Here is a 15,045-nt window from a genome sequence, read left to right on the forward strand (position 1 = left end):
GGTGGCATATTCAAGTACACACATTTCAAACCGATGCATATAAAATAGCAGTATTGATAACTTTCTAACAATAATGCACCCCTGTGGGAACAAAGAGAAAACTAGGTTGAATTACTGCAACCCGCTGCTAATAACTACTATGACCATGTGGGTGTGTGTGTGTGTGCGTGTGTTTTCCTACCCTATATCCCTTGACATCCACTCATGGTCTAACAACCCACACTGGCCCATTGCCCCGACCCAGCCTTGACCAATCATGTTCCTCTTGTACCAGCCCTGAAGCCCTATTGGCTGAGCTCTCTCACCCACAACGGAGCCATCTGTGGACACTCATCACCTGGGTAACAACCTGCGGCAGCAGGGCATGCTGGGAACAGAGACAGCTGGCTCTGGGTATTTTGTGACTTCTATTGGTGCGGATGCAATTTCTGACATTTATTTTTGTGGAATACTTACTTACATTCCTATCGGGGTTGTTATACAATAAGCAATCAGTCAGATTTTACTGTCCGCTGCGGATATAGTTTTGAGTAGGGGCTCGGACATGTTGCTGATCAGTGCCAGTAAGTCCTTTGCTCTCTCTGACATTTTTGTACAGCTGTATAAACAGGCACCGTCAGTCTGTTTCTGCCACACTCAGAGGAGAATTTGCAAAGACTTGGCGTGTTATAGTCAGCACAATGGAGAAGTGGGTGCTCAGACAAACAATCCTACATGTAATGTGAACTATATAAAGCATAAAACACAAAACAGTTCTGGGTTATTTACTAAATACACAAGAAAAAAGTTGCAGGTTATGTTAAATATGTTCATACATGCAAAGTCAGATGACTTTAAATAAACCCGCTTATCTTGTTTGATCATAATGTCCTCTCTGTTTCAAAACTCAGTTTTCAAATTTTTTTTTTTTTTTACTTATTTTCATCAATTGGGATTTACTATTGTGCCTACAATGTTTGGCCAATGCAACTAATTAGCAAACACTTTCTAATTGTATGTGACACTAAATTTATTTCTAAAGTTCTAGAAATACACGACACTCTGACTACTGCTTTTTCTGCTTTTCTGGAGGTACATTAAGGATTCAAATCTAGTAAGTTTGCATGAGATTTTTCAATTTCACACATCATTATCTTGGGGGGGGGGGAACAATCATGTGATGTAAACACAGGTTGTGTGCGTCTCCTGCCCCTCCGCCAGATGGAAAGCCAGACAGAGCTGGCAAGACCTGCAACATCTCCCACTGGCTGCTGGGAGGGCGAGCACATGATGAGGAGAGCAGAGGAGAGTGAATGAGAGATGGAGGAATAAATGAGAAGAGGAACAGAAGGACTCATCAAGGAGCTCTTCAATTTTGGAGAGCACTCATTTGTAGCAGCTTCCCGCTGTTAGCCCCAGCTTCAATTTCTTCCCTTACTTTTCTTTTTCCACAGCTTAAATAACAAACTCCCCCCTCAACTTCCATTCACCTCCTCACTCTTTTCTCTCTTTGACTCCTACACTTCCTCTATTCCCTCAGCTCGTCTTGTGTGCAGTAATTGCACATTTCTTCAATCTCACACCTGAATCAGTGGAAACTTAAAGGAATCTCTAATTACTGAGAAGAAGGGTGAGCTGTGGTAAGCAACACTGAATCCAAACAGACTCATCTATGTGTAATAACAAAGCTCCCTGTGTGGAAACTAACTGACAGCAAGAATCCATCAAACTGTAATTTCAATACGACCACTTTGCTTACTTATGTAGTGCACTGGGAGGCAGCTTGGACGTCTTCTCCATTTGGCCATAGCAGGACGTCTTGGCTTCAGGAATGTCACCAAACTCTTCCAACATGGCCACTGCTGCCGACGTTATGATCCCCAGACCGTCTCGCACCCGTGCCTCCAGAGGATAGTCCCAGTCGTCGTACGACACTGAAATCATCCCTGACGGAAAGTCATCTGGCATTATATCCGGGTTTCCGGTGGTGAGCGACGGCACAATCCAGATGTATCCAAAACCGGTGAGGCCCAAAGAACGAGCCTCCTCCAGGATGATAACGGCCTCGTCCTTGGAGCAGTAGAGCAACACCACCGGGGACTGGACCTTCTTGAGCATTATCTGAGACCGGCTGTCTTCTTCCACCGCATCCAGTGTGATGATATTTTGCAGGTCCCAGCCCACGAAACTGAAAGAAGCATCACGAGGACAGGAGTAAAATGTTAATATTGAACTAATAGACTATTAACTTTGCTCAGGTGCTGGCAAGGGCAGTTATAATTATCCATTATAATTAATATCAATGTTAAGTGCGACATGAATTCTAATAGGAGTAAAGTGCTTATTGTCGGGGGAAACGCATTAGGGCTAAATGGGATGTGAATGCTAAAGCTGCTCCTGTGTAATGATTCTCAGCAGGTTTCTGCCCACACAACTAAAGGACAAGCAGAACAAAACACCGGCCTGTTTGTGTGAAAAGTCTGATGCAACACCGACGGTAGCAGCACTAATTGGGTACAAGAGTTTTTAGAAAACAGGGCTTTTGTCAATGTGGACGACAGCTTCAGAAAAGCAGGTTCATGCAGAATTGTGGGTGAAACATACATACTTGACTCAATCAAGTGTTAGAAAAGCAATAAAAGACAAATGATTTTCATAATGCCAACACATTCTCCTTCAAAGTTGTTCTTTTGCCAAATAGCAGAAATGGGCAGAGAGAGAAATAGCAAGCACTCAACAGAAATCATAATGAATTTCTAGCATATTGAACTTTTCCAGTGGGACTTTTTTCCCCCACAATATCCTGCTGAAACAAAACAGAAGAAAAGACCATTATGTTAGTAATTAAAGAACATAAAATGTCACGAAGTGGTAGCCGTTTATAGGATCAGGAGCACAAGTCCTCCATGGCGGCGTTAGAGACACATACACACTTGTGTGTGAGCATTACACATTGTGACACATTGCAGGAAAAAGATGGGTGCAGCTCCCCATCGTGTGAGGATCCAGCAAAAGACAGATAGTGTAACGTGAGAGTGATTTGGGACTCGCTGTCTTCTTCTGGCTGTCCAAAGTGATGATGGTCTACCAGTCCCCCATGAGCAGAGAGACAGTCATTTATACTCACATGCACAGGCAAAGAGAATGAAAGAGATATAGAAAGAGTGTTGACATTTATGGGAAGACGTAGTCAAGTCAAGATGAAAAAGGAGTAGGCAATAGATTTTTGTTTTTGTTTTGGTGCAAAAAAAAACACTGGCTACAAATCAAAGGAAACCTCTTTTTCATTGAGCAAATCTTTCTTTTTGCTATTGTGAATTCTGATTTGTAGTAATCTGTCGCCTTCAGCACAGTCTGTGCATGCGGCTCAATCACCTTGTTTGAAACAGATGACGGCATATTTTCTGTGTCTGAGATGATCATCCAGGTAATCGGTCCAATGTCGAAACACTGCTGTCCAAAACCCTTTTCTGTCCCCTTTAATCCGCAGATTACACAGACAGGCAGACCACCTACCTGTCTGTACTCATCTCCAGCAGACAGGCGACATACTGTATGTAGGCATTCGCAAAATACATTCCTCGATTCCCCTGGAGTATACGTCATGAAGGCTTTTGCACACAAAAATATGTTCTCATAGACAGATTTGATTCATTGAATTGTCTGGATTAATTTTCGGCTGCGACTGATGACAAATCATCAGTAGAAACACAGTAAAAACTGCCAGTCTGTGAAGTTACTGTGCGCCAGCTCCTTGCTGACAGGAAAGCTACAGCAGTTAACTGAAGATAATTGACCTAATTATTTATGTTTTTTTTTTTATACACAACAGGATAATTTATTAACACTAGTGCAGGTGTGTGCCTTAATTTAGGCAGAGTTTGATGCCGGAGCAGCTGGAAGGGAGCATTGTGCTTATTTTGCTTTTGTTTTGCTTGTTATCGTTCAGTTCTGGGTCTCAGTGTTTTGCCATGTTCAATGTGTGGAGTAAATGTCTACAGTTGGCTGGATTGGAATGCCTTTCTGGCAAATGTTGGTACATGAGCCATATGTTTGACAGTGATTAGCATTTTTTTTTTTGGGGGGGGGGTTTCCTCCGGGTTTCTTCCCACGGGTCAAAAATGTACATGTGAGGCTCATTGGTGACCCTAAACGTCCTCTGGATGTGAATGCGAGTGTGTGTGGTTGTCTGTCTCTCTGTGTGTTTGCACTGTGATGGACCGGCGACATGTCCAGGGTGGATTCTACCCTCGATATAGTAAGCTGGTATTGGCTCCAGTGCCCCACAACTCTGCACCGGATTAAGCGGTATAGAGATGAATGGATACTGGTTCATCATTAAAATGGTACATTTGTCTTTAGCTGCTCTGTTTTATTCACCACAAGTGATTTCAACTTGCACTGTGAACAAGTTTTTACAATGGATGCTATATGCGCATACATAAAATGTTCATTTTCTGTTACTTAGTTTTTGACCCTTTTTGCACCTTTTACCGAACAACTTCCAATCTGCTCATATGCAGCTGACAGATTGCAAACAATGTATAACACGTAGAACAACAGCCAGAATTTAAATTTGTAGACTTTGTTGTCATTGTGACCTCCATTTATCCGTTGCCGTTCCAAATGTAATTAAAACGATTGCTGCCCCTGTCATGAGAGAGACAGAGGCACACAGCTGTTCAGCAAGTTTCAACATGAAGAGTAACGGCTAATGAGGAAAACTTCAGCTGGGTTTTAATATATCAGAGGCTACCAGCAACACCTCTTGCCAACATTTTAACACTGCTGAACATGTATCATAAATATGGCAATTTTTTGGGTCACAAATTATGGCTTTCTGTTCTCTTCAGCAGTAAATTTTTTTCTTATTCTATCTGCTGAGCCCTGCGGCATCCGTCAAAATGACCTAAAGTGCCGGCAAACAGCGAGCCCACATGTGTCGTAAAACCTACCTGTCAGCTACGTTAATTCTAAAAATGCTGATGAAAATCTTTTAGGTTGACTGTCTTTAAAAAGTACATATGGATAAGACAGAAAAGTAAACTGCCTGAAACTGCGTGTGCAGTAAGTTCCAGTCATTCTGAAGGCATGATAGATTACATCTGCATAGTTCCCCTTAATGAAATGAGTTGGCATTGGGAGATAATCTTGGGAACATTAAAACAGTAAATATATGGATGTGATAAGGAAGGCCAAGTACACATGTATTTTATAGCTTTACATCACCATATAGTAATATTGGAATGACTTGCCCCATGCAGTTTAATGCAGCAAAAATTGCATTTATATTCTTTTATTTGTTCTAATCATGGAAAAGGCCCAATAGTGTCACAGATAACTTGTCTGTAGGGATACATGTCTGTCTATTTGTAGGTTGATCTACCGCTTTGCTTCGGGGCACTGAAACCCATCCCAGCTGACAATAGTCCATCACTGGGCAAACACATAGAGACAGGCAGTCACACACACACACTTGCACCCGCGGGTAATTTTAGAGTCATCGATTAACCTCAACTGCATGATTTTTGAACTGTGTAAGGAAACGCAGATGATACCCGTGTACGCACAGGGAGATCATGCAAACAGAGAGATGCCTTCATTGTGTAAGAGGATATCATGAGAATAATGGGTTTATGTCAATGTGACCTCAATGTGACCACATCAGTTTATCTTTGTGGGAAAGTGTGTGTGTAGAATTGGAAATAAATCCGTTAAAGCACTTTAAAGATATCATGATAATAATAAGATTGGAGGCAAAAAGCTAATGCTGCCATAAAGAGGCATAAATAGTTTTCTACATGGAACCGATGGCTGCTGATTCAGGCTTATCATTTAAAAGAAAAATCCCCCTTAGGACGAGTAAGATCAGCAGCAAGACAATGTAATTTGTTCTGGAGACACAACAGAAAGTATTGTATCTCTAAAGAATAACGGAATCACAAAATTGCAATAAGGAAGTGATCCCACCTGTTGTCCACAGTTGTCTTGAGGATGTTGATGAACTCTTGGTATCCAGGGAACTTTGAAGTGACGATGGAAAAGATGTGCCAGTCGTACTCCTCCATGATGTTCAGCATTAACAGAGCCTCCTGCTGGATGGATGCACCAAACTGGAAGAAGGTGGACTTCACATCCTGAGAACAAGAACACAGGACAGACAAGAATTAGGTCCAAATACTTGTTGAGGAATTTGTATCACTTTGTATAATTGTCCACCAGCTCAAATTCAAACAGTTCAACAGAAACATCCATCAAGTAAAGACCATTTAGGATTTGGCAAGATATGTGTTTAGAAGGCCACTCATCTATTGACATGCAAGCAGGCGCGCCACGCACGCGCGCACGCACGCGCGCATGCACGCGCGCACGCACGCACGCACGCACGCACTCACACACACACACCCACACACACACTGAGAGTAATAAGCTTCTTGCAGGGGAAATATATGGATGAGGGCCTCAGAACAATTCAATTAAGACCAGATTGGATTGGTGCAGTAGAGACAAGGCTGCAGAACTCTATGAGCCCAGTTCTGGAGAACGAGGGATGCATTCAGTCTGAGTCACTCATATCCACTCCATTAAACCTGACTGAGAGTCATTTGCCACTTAATTCAGCCAGACCCAGACATGGGCTTGGGCAGCACAGACAAGCACTATTACAGGTGAACAAATTAACTCCACTCATTTATACTGTATTCAAAATGACTCATTCTTTGCCCATTAGGGTATGCACTACTGAATTAGGTGAAATGAGTCAAAACACAGTGAAGAAGAAAAAAAAAGAGAGCAGCATTACAAGTACATCAAGTCACAAAAGCGCAACATTTCCTTGAGGTGTTTCTTGGGGGATCTGAGTCGATTTCTGTTACCTTGAAATGTCATGGACTTCACAGACAGCTTACTTTGACATCACTTGTTTTGTGTCACTTGATTCTCTCATAATGAAAGAATTGGAGGTTAGTGTGTGTGCATGTGTGTTTGTGCCTACATGAGAAACCAAAATATAAGGAATGTCAGCTCAAAGTGAACAGTGGCGCCACGTGCACTTGCATGTCCTGAAACACAAGTGCACACTCATGTACAGAGAGCCTGCAGTCACAGTAATTCATCCACAGTATGGCAAAAGCTTATAAAGTGAGAGTTTCTAAGTTGCAGAGTGATATCGCAATCGGAACGCTCTGAGCACACCGCATACATCAGTCACTATCTTATGGACTGCAGATGTCTTGTCAGGGTTGATGAGACCTTAAAAGGGGGCACTGCAGGTAAGATGAAGACACACTGTAGTACTGGTGCAGCATTTCAAGCATGATAAAGTACTTGTTTCACACCAAAATAATTCTAATGAGTAAGGACTAATACAAAAACCAGTCCGGCTCACAGCATACTACACAGACCGTAGGTGGCATATTTAACTTTGACGGTAATACTGCACCTCCTCAAACTACAATGACATCATTGAGGTTTTAATATTTTTATGGCATCAGATACAAATTAAAAACATTGTTTTCCCTTCGATCAGTAAGTAAAAAGATGGCTTCTTTTTTCTTTTTTTTTACCCCACATGGGAAAACACAGCAGGGCATGGCAACTTGGCTCATTTAACATTCCTGCTGCAAATTAGATTCTTGCCCTACGCTCAAGGTTAGAACTAAAAATCCTATTAAGGTATTCCTTTTTATTTTCAACACACTAGTCTCCTCATAGGTTACACAGTTCTTACTAATTTTCTGCAGTTAACTTCTGCGATAGTGAGCAGTCATTGTGTTGAGGGCATGGACTGAGCATGGTGGATCAGATCTGTAACCATATCAGGGAGCTGCATGTAATTTCATTGCTACATGCATGACCTAGCATTTTCTTTTGTGCTGCTTTGATAGCCTGGAATAATGAGGAAATTCATTGTTTGCATTATTTGTGTCAGTGTGGGCGAATGGGGAAATGGCCGTGCATCATTTCCCCCTATATCGAGGCTCTGGAGGGCTTTTTAATGGTATTGTATCTGTGTGTGAGAGGTTGGCTCCTTCTACACTCAGGCTCAAGTGCTCTTCAGAGGCTCTGTCAGCAGCCCTGTGCCTGTGCCTGTGCCTGTGCCTGTGCGTGTGTGTGTGTGTGTGTGTGTGTGTGTGTGTGTGTGTGTGTGTGTGTGTGTGTGTGTGTGTTCGTTCTAATGGGGTAGAAACTAAAGCGATGCCTGAGCATGGTGGGACAGGAGGGAGGTCATGCTATAAGACTTGTCACTCCCTGTCTTCATCACAGCAGAAGCCGATACTCCCACACTTTGCTGCAACACACAGAGGGGGGCTGAGCACAAGAACCGTCATGGAATACAGTGTTAATTATGCATAACAATGTTTTCAAGGTGTCTCAGACTTATTTTTGTTCATGGATTGGACACTTGTCAGGCCCATGTTGTCAGATGTTTTAGGTTTTTCTTTATGAGCTCTGCGGTGGACATTTAGCAGTTTTAACTCTGCGTTTTGTAAAATTATATTTGTTAAACATTGTGATCTTGTAATTTGCTATCAAATTATGCTTTTCCTTATTTTTCGAAGACATATGACACATTTTGACACCCAGAAAGGAGCGATTACTCTTTGAATTTGCTTGGACAACCTCCAAAATCTATAAAGCAGAATTTTCTCTGGATAGCGACAGCAAATGGATGCCAAAGGCAACATTTTTGCAAAATTAATTTAGTAAAAGCTAACATTGGGTTTGAATAATCTCTGAAGAATTTGGTTTCACAAGGATTATGTGCGTTGTTTATAGAAATGCGGCTTTGCCTCCTCGTGCCGGCATGAATGGATTGAAGCTGCGAGGCATCCCAGGAGAGAAAAGCACCAAAATCTACCACGCAAAAAAAAAAATGGAAACCTCTTTTTTCTTCTTCTTTTGTACCAGTATTTTTTTCTGGTCTTAAGTGATGCTGGGCTTTTGCCTGTGCTAATGAGCAAGCCAACTCAATTCCCTTTATTTTCACTCAGTCTCATCATGTCAAACCTCACAGAAGTCAGCCATGCATAATAGATTGGTTTGAGGTGGGGCGACTTCTGCAAACACTGAACACACACAGCCTACAACTCAAATACTGCTTGGAGTGAGAAAATGGTCATACAGTTTTTGGTATTCTGTCTCAGAAATGGGTTCTTCAGGCTTGGAGAACATAGAATTCAGACCAGAGTTATCTCTTTTGAACATTTGACTGAGGCAGACTCTTAAATACAACAAAGGTCTGAATGAGGCTCTCTTTATTCTTGCTTTCCTACCGAGTGAGATAAAACAACACCTTCCACTCCTATTCTGTTGTCTGCTGTCTCGAGTACTCATATTTCACTTTCCAAGAAAGAAGCACCACGAGGGATATTGGAAAGACACAATGCTTTTCATAAAGCTTTGTCTAGGTGGTCCAGCTCTCATTTAGTGTGTGAGCAGGTTTATCATATTTCATCTTCCTCTATATTCGATAACAGCTCATTAAACGTATCTGGTTGTAAATTGAAACCTCTAAGAGAAATGTGTATAAACGAACAAGACAAAGAAAAAGAGCGGTAGCATGAAGCTCAGGAACACAAAAGACAATCCTTCAATCTAATCATACATCTTATATCATCTAATCTAAGCTTAGCATCATGAGGGTACCCTGAACAGGTCACCAGTCGACCACAGGGCAAAAGAGAGAGACAGTCACACTCCCACTGATGGGCAAAGAATCACGAATTAACCTCAAACACATGATTTTTGATGGTGGGAGGAAACCTAAGTACCCCAAGAAAACACGTGTCCTTCGGGAGGTCATGCAAATGCCACACCGAGAGGCCAACCCAGACTTGGGGACATTCCTACTATGTGATGAGAAAGTATCCATCAGATCACTCTACAGCCCACTAAAGAAAATAAAAGATGAAACATCAAAGAAACTTTATTCAAAAAGGTAGTCAGAGTGACTGAAAAGGCAAATCAACCTGCAATTGTCAGACAGAATAAAGTATGACAGACCTGAAATCACAGATGGAGAGAGTGAATGCAGACAGAGAGAGAGAGAGAGAGAGAGAGAGAGAGAGAGAGAAGAGAAGGGGAGAAAAGAGAAGATGGGGGAGAACAGCAGAAGCAGGAGATGCAGTGACTAAGTAGCATATGATTGTTTCTAATTGGGACGGCTCACAATCCGTGACATCAGAAAACAGCCAATCATTTGCTGTCATTTCACCCTTGTCAAGTGTGACATGTCTCTACTTTTCATTCACACCTTCAGCTGGTGGCACACATGCACACGCACACATGCACACGCACACACACACACACACACACACACACACACACACACACACACACACACACACACACACACACACACACACACACACACACACACACACACACACACACAAACAGCTCTTTTCCATCTCACTCGGCGTGTTGTGTTCCCAGTCCCCCACTGTTAAATTTCCCACTCGCTTGCATAAACTGAGACGAACACACACACAGATACTGTGACATAGACACACAAATACGCACCTACCCCACGGGGCAGGACAGTGTGTCTAAGTTGAGATCGAGGGGAGTTATAAATAGTAGTCCTCATATCCTCTGCTGTAGATAGCATCATGCAATGTCTAGTCTGATCGCGTGCACACACACACACGCACACGCACACGCACACACACACACACACACACACACACACACACACACACACACACACACACACACACACACACACACACACACACACACACACACACACACACACACACACGTATTCAAAAACATCACACACAAGCACACATGTATAATGAGATGGGTGTGCAGTGGATTGTGAGATGAGTTTGTGGGGTAAACAATCGCCAAGATAATGGTCTGACGACACACATGCACGCCAGAACCTGCATATATTTGTCATACACGAATGTCATACGTATCGCAGTATCATTTATATCTGACACGGATATCCTGTTATCTGCAACTCTGCAGTGTCCAGGAGAAACACACTGATATGACAAAAATTCCTTAGTGGCCAGTAACTAAATATAAACAGACAGGCATAAAAATAGCTTCAGCAAAACAAAGACCAAGGAATATCGGTGGAAACAAACTGAAATGTCAAGCAGAGAGCACTCTCCATTTGAACTGCAAAGATGCAGTGACCACAGCCAAGAACAAAATAAATACATTAGTTTAATTAGGCCCAGAAGGATAAAAAAAAGAATGATTACTGTGGGAATATAAAATGTGTTTCACCAGACGAGATTACTTTCCTGCCAGTGAAGAATAGTGACAAAAATCCTACGTATGAACTGCAGCAGTGCTCAAGACAGAGGGAGCTAAATTTACCACTAATATACAAAGGGATGTTAGTTTCTGTGAAGCTCTTGCCAAAGGACTTTAGACACTGCAGATAAGGGATATCTCTGGGTTTGTTTTTTTTTCAACTGGTGTTAGCTGGGTGACATCACAGTCAACATGCTCTATGAAGAGAGCATGCAAACCAGAAACCTCTGCTGGCTGAGTCGGCTCACAGCTGTAGGGTTTGACCCAGACTGTCATGTAAGCACATTAGCAGTGTTTCTGTAATTGCTCTCACTGTTGACAGAGGAGACACTGCAGACTTAACATGTTGATTAAACAAATCTGCAGATTACAATATGTATATTATCAGACATGCATTCTTTTAAGCTATATTTAATTATTCGTTTAGCTGTATAGTTAAACCAGCTATTATAATGGTTTGAACTAGCCTTTCCTAGTGTTTAGGAAAACCTGATTTAACCTGATATTTAACAATGCCAAGCTTTAGATGATCAGAATATGGCGTCTGAAAGTTAAGTGTTCTGTCATGTGATTAAAGGTGGTGCGTTCTAGATTTAATTGACATTTCCAATAGCCGCCGCACAATCCGCGGTTATTGCAGCTGACATTGGGTTTGTAAGCATTCACGAATTCAGCGAGTGAGTCATCCAATGTTTGACATCTTGACAGCTTTCAAGGAAAAGAAAAGAAGGGAATCTGACATGAAAACAAGTATTAAACTAAGAACTAAACTAAAAATATATATTTTTGACTATATTCTGACATATCAAAATATAAAAAAACAAAAAACAAACTACAAGACATGTGAAACTGTGAAAAAAATCTATTTCATTTAAGGGATAATTTAATGAAGTGTATTTTCTGTCTGCAAATCAGTAAAGAAGAAACTATATTTTCACTCAGTAGATAACAGTCCACTTTGTGCATCGTGGCCATTTCTTTTTTAATATCATATTTCAAATCAAAGACTGACAAGGAGAAGTTGATAAAGCAAAATGAGAGAGAGTGGATTTAAAAAACAAAACAAATAACATAATAAAGTAAGATTAATAGATTTGTTGGATAAACCACAGAAAAGATGAGATTAAATCTTTAAATATTTGAAAAGTATTACCATGCAGGATTTTTGCATTTGAGGGTGCACATAAATAAATAAAAAAACAAAAACATGAATGAATGAATGAATGACATTTTGTCACCCTGCCCTTACAGTTCTACCCCATGACAGAAAACATGGGGAAGCTGGGAAATTCACAAAAAGACTAGCGCTAATACTTACTTCAACTGATTTCTATAGATAGAAAATACATTTTCTAAGTTAAGTGCATATTTTCTAAACTAAATTAAAGGCATGGGACTAAATCCAAATTCATAGCCTGACACACACTTCTAAACCTATTAGGGCTTTGGTAGACAGAGAAAACATCTTATTATTCATTTAATCTGAGACATCGTTTTTTATAATGTTGATAAAACCCTTCGATTTAAGTGTAATTTGAAAATCTGTCTGATAACCATCAATACAATATCCATACAATACACAATAAAGGACCATTAAGATGTGCACATAGTGTTAATTCTATTACTAATATTAGGAGCCCATTCAATTGCGCTCACTTGTACAACATCAATATGTTGTACTTTTTATTCTTGACCCAGAGGAACTACCATCACTCTAACAGCATTGCTGCAGTAATGCCTTTTACTTTGAGTCCATTATTTGAGTTTACTGCATGCTTCTGCAAATGGGTTATGAGTCTGCAGCAGCTTGTTCGGTCTTTACCGGATTACAGTGTTTTAAAACAACAAGCAGATTTCTTGGTAGTACTGTGAATAAGAACGTGTGCTTTTAAAGTGCATTGGGCCATGAGTATAGGGGATCGTATATCCTTTGCTTGTGTTAGATAATAATTATAGGAAAACCATCATCTTCAACAATACTGGAGGCTGCATGCACGCACCAACATAGAGAGAGAGAGAGAGAGAGAGAGAGAGAGAGAGAGAGAGAGAGAGAGAGAGAGAGAGAGAGAGAGAGAGAGAGAGATTATTAAACAAGGCTGTATTTGACGTCACATTGGAATATTTTTGGCATGAATGCAGTCCATTTTAGCAGATAACGCACACAGTGGGGAGAAGGAGACCTATTCAAACTTTATCACACAGGAACAGTGTATGCGTACATGTGTGTGTGTATGTGTGCATTATTGCTGCGGTTTCTGTCCGGACTTTTTAACAAGCATTCGAGCCCCCACGGGAAAACACTGACAAAATAACATCATCCCTCTCTCTCTGCCTCTATCTTTGTCTCTCTGTTTGCCCTCTTCTCCCACTCACTCTCCTCTCTAATAAGTCCAATATCTTCCTCTCTGCGTCTTCCTTTCTTTTCGTTAACTCTCTGTCCAGGGGCTCTGTCTTTCTCGCCTTATTCTATCCATCTTGCCTTCTTCGACCCACCCACTCCCTATCTCTGCGTATAAGGCCAATATTCTGCTTGGCTCCTCTGGGGCTCCACATTGCACCTGGGCAGGAATAGCCTTTGTCACAATTTATTTCTAATTCATCAAAATGAAAATGAACGAACTAAATATGATGTAAACATCTCAATTAAAGTAACAAAACATGACAAGTATCTACTTTTACCTAACCAGTAGTACAAAATGCTAGATGCAACACAGTGGTGTAGTGGTGAACACTTTCACTATGTATCATTCAATATTAATACCAACGTAGGTTTGGTTGTTGTTTGCATTTTCTATCTGTGGACATATTGGAGTTATCTAGATAGTCTGGTTTCCCCCCCACTGTGGCTGCAAATGTATCAATTCAACTTGTGAATGTGCTCAGTAGAGACTTTTTACTTTTAAATAGAATACAAACTGTAAATCATATTATTTTAAGATGAAAATACAAACTGTAATCATAAGTACAATCATAATATAATGTAATAATAAGTAATTTATAAGTACAACAGCCCAAAGATCTTATTCAGTTAATATAGGCCTGTATTTCTAAATTCCTTAATCCAATCCTGCTAAAAAGTAATTTTATTCTTATATACATTTTAAAATTACTAGAGGCATATGAGCAAATGGTGCATTTATTGTGATATTTTTCTTTGATTAATGACTCAAAACACAAAACAAAATGCCATGACAAAATAGTGTCAAGTTGATGAGGAGGGATCCCATAAAGGTTAATAACTCTTTAAACCAGTCTACTTATTGTAATCTGATTAGAATATTAGCTTTCTCTAGAGACCTGCTTGTTATTTACTGCAGCCACATTTCCCCTGCTTTCACTGCACTTACACTGCACATATTGGCCATGTCACACCTGTCACATGCACAGTAATTGCTTGGACCATTATAGAGTCATCATTATGAAAATTATCATCGCTGTCAATATTGCCATCATCTGCAGCCATAGCCATGGTAATTATTCTCTGCATCATAGCTGCATCTATTATGATTACCTAATTTTATCTTTTTAATTCTCTCTCTCGCTCTCACATCATTTCCTTTTTTTTCAGTTACCCTTATGTTTTTCATGATTTTGTACTAAATAATTATGTGTTCCTGCCTTTTAAGCTTCTTTGTTTCCATGTCAGTATCCTCTTACTTTTGAAGCTTTTGAATGATCACAAAAAAGAAGGGTAAACAGGGTAATGCTAATCATAATCAAACAGGATTCTGAATTAGGAGTCACTGCACAAGCTGACCCCTCATTTCAGTCATACTTTGTTAAAAACAT

The 15,045-nt window shown here is 40.6% G+C and overlaps 1 protein-coding gene across 1 annotated transcript in view; it reads right to left on the reverse strand.

Annotated features, from left to right (window-relative positions):
- The window catches only part of grin2aa (glutamate receptor, ionotropic, N-methyl D-aspartate 2A, a), a gene marked incomplete at its 3' end in the record, with an annotated part of 126,020 nt that overhangs the window by 40,345 nt on the left and 70,630 nt on the right, over nt 1-15,045 (reverse strand). The window contains exons 2-3 of the mRNA XM_080511819.1: nt 5,950-6,116; nt 1,739-2,167 (exon numbers count right to left, since the gene is read on the reverse strand). Coding sequence (XP_080367945.1) covers nt 1,739-2,167; nt 5,950-6,116 — 596 coding nt within the window. The remainder of the gene's footprint in view (nt 1-1,738; nt 2,168-5,949; nt 6,117-15,045) is intronic.

Source organism: Blennius ocellaris, assembly GCF_963422515.1.
Source record: "Blennius ocellaris genome assembly, chromosome: 16".
NCBI lineage: Eukaryota > Metazoa > Chordata > Actinopteri > Blenniiformes > Blenniidae > Blennius > Blennius ocellaris.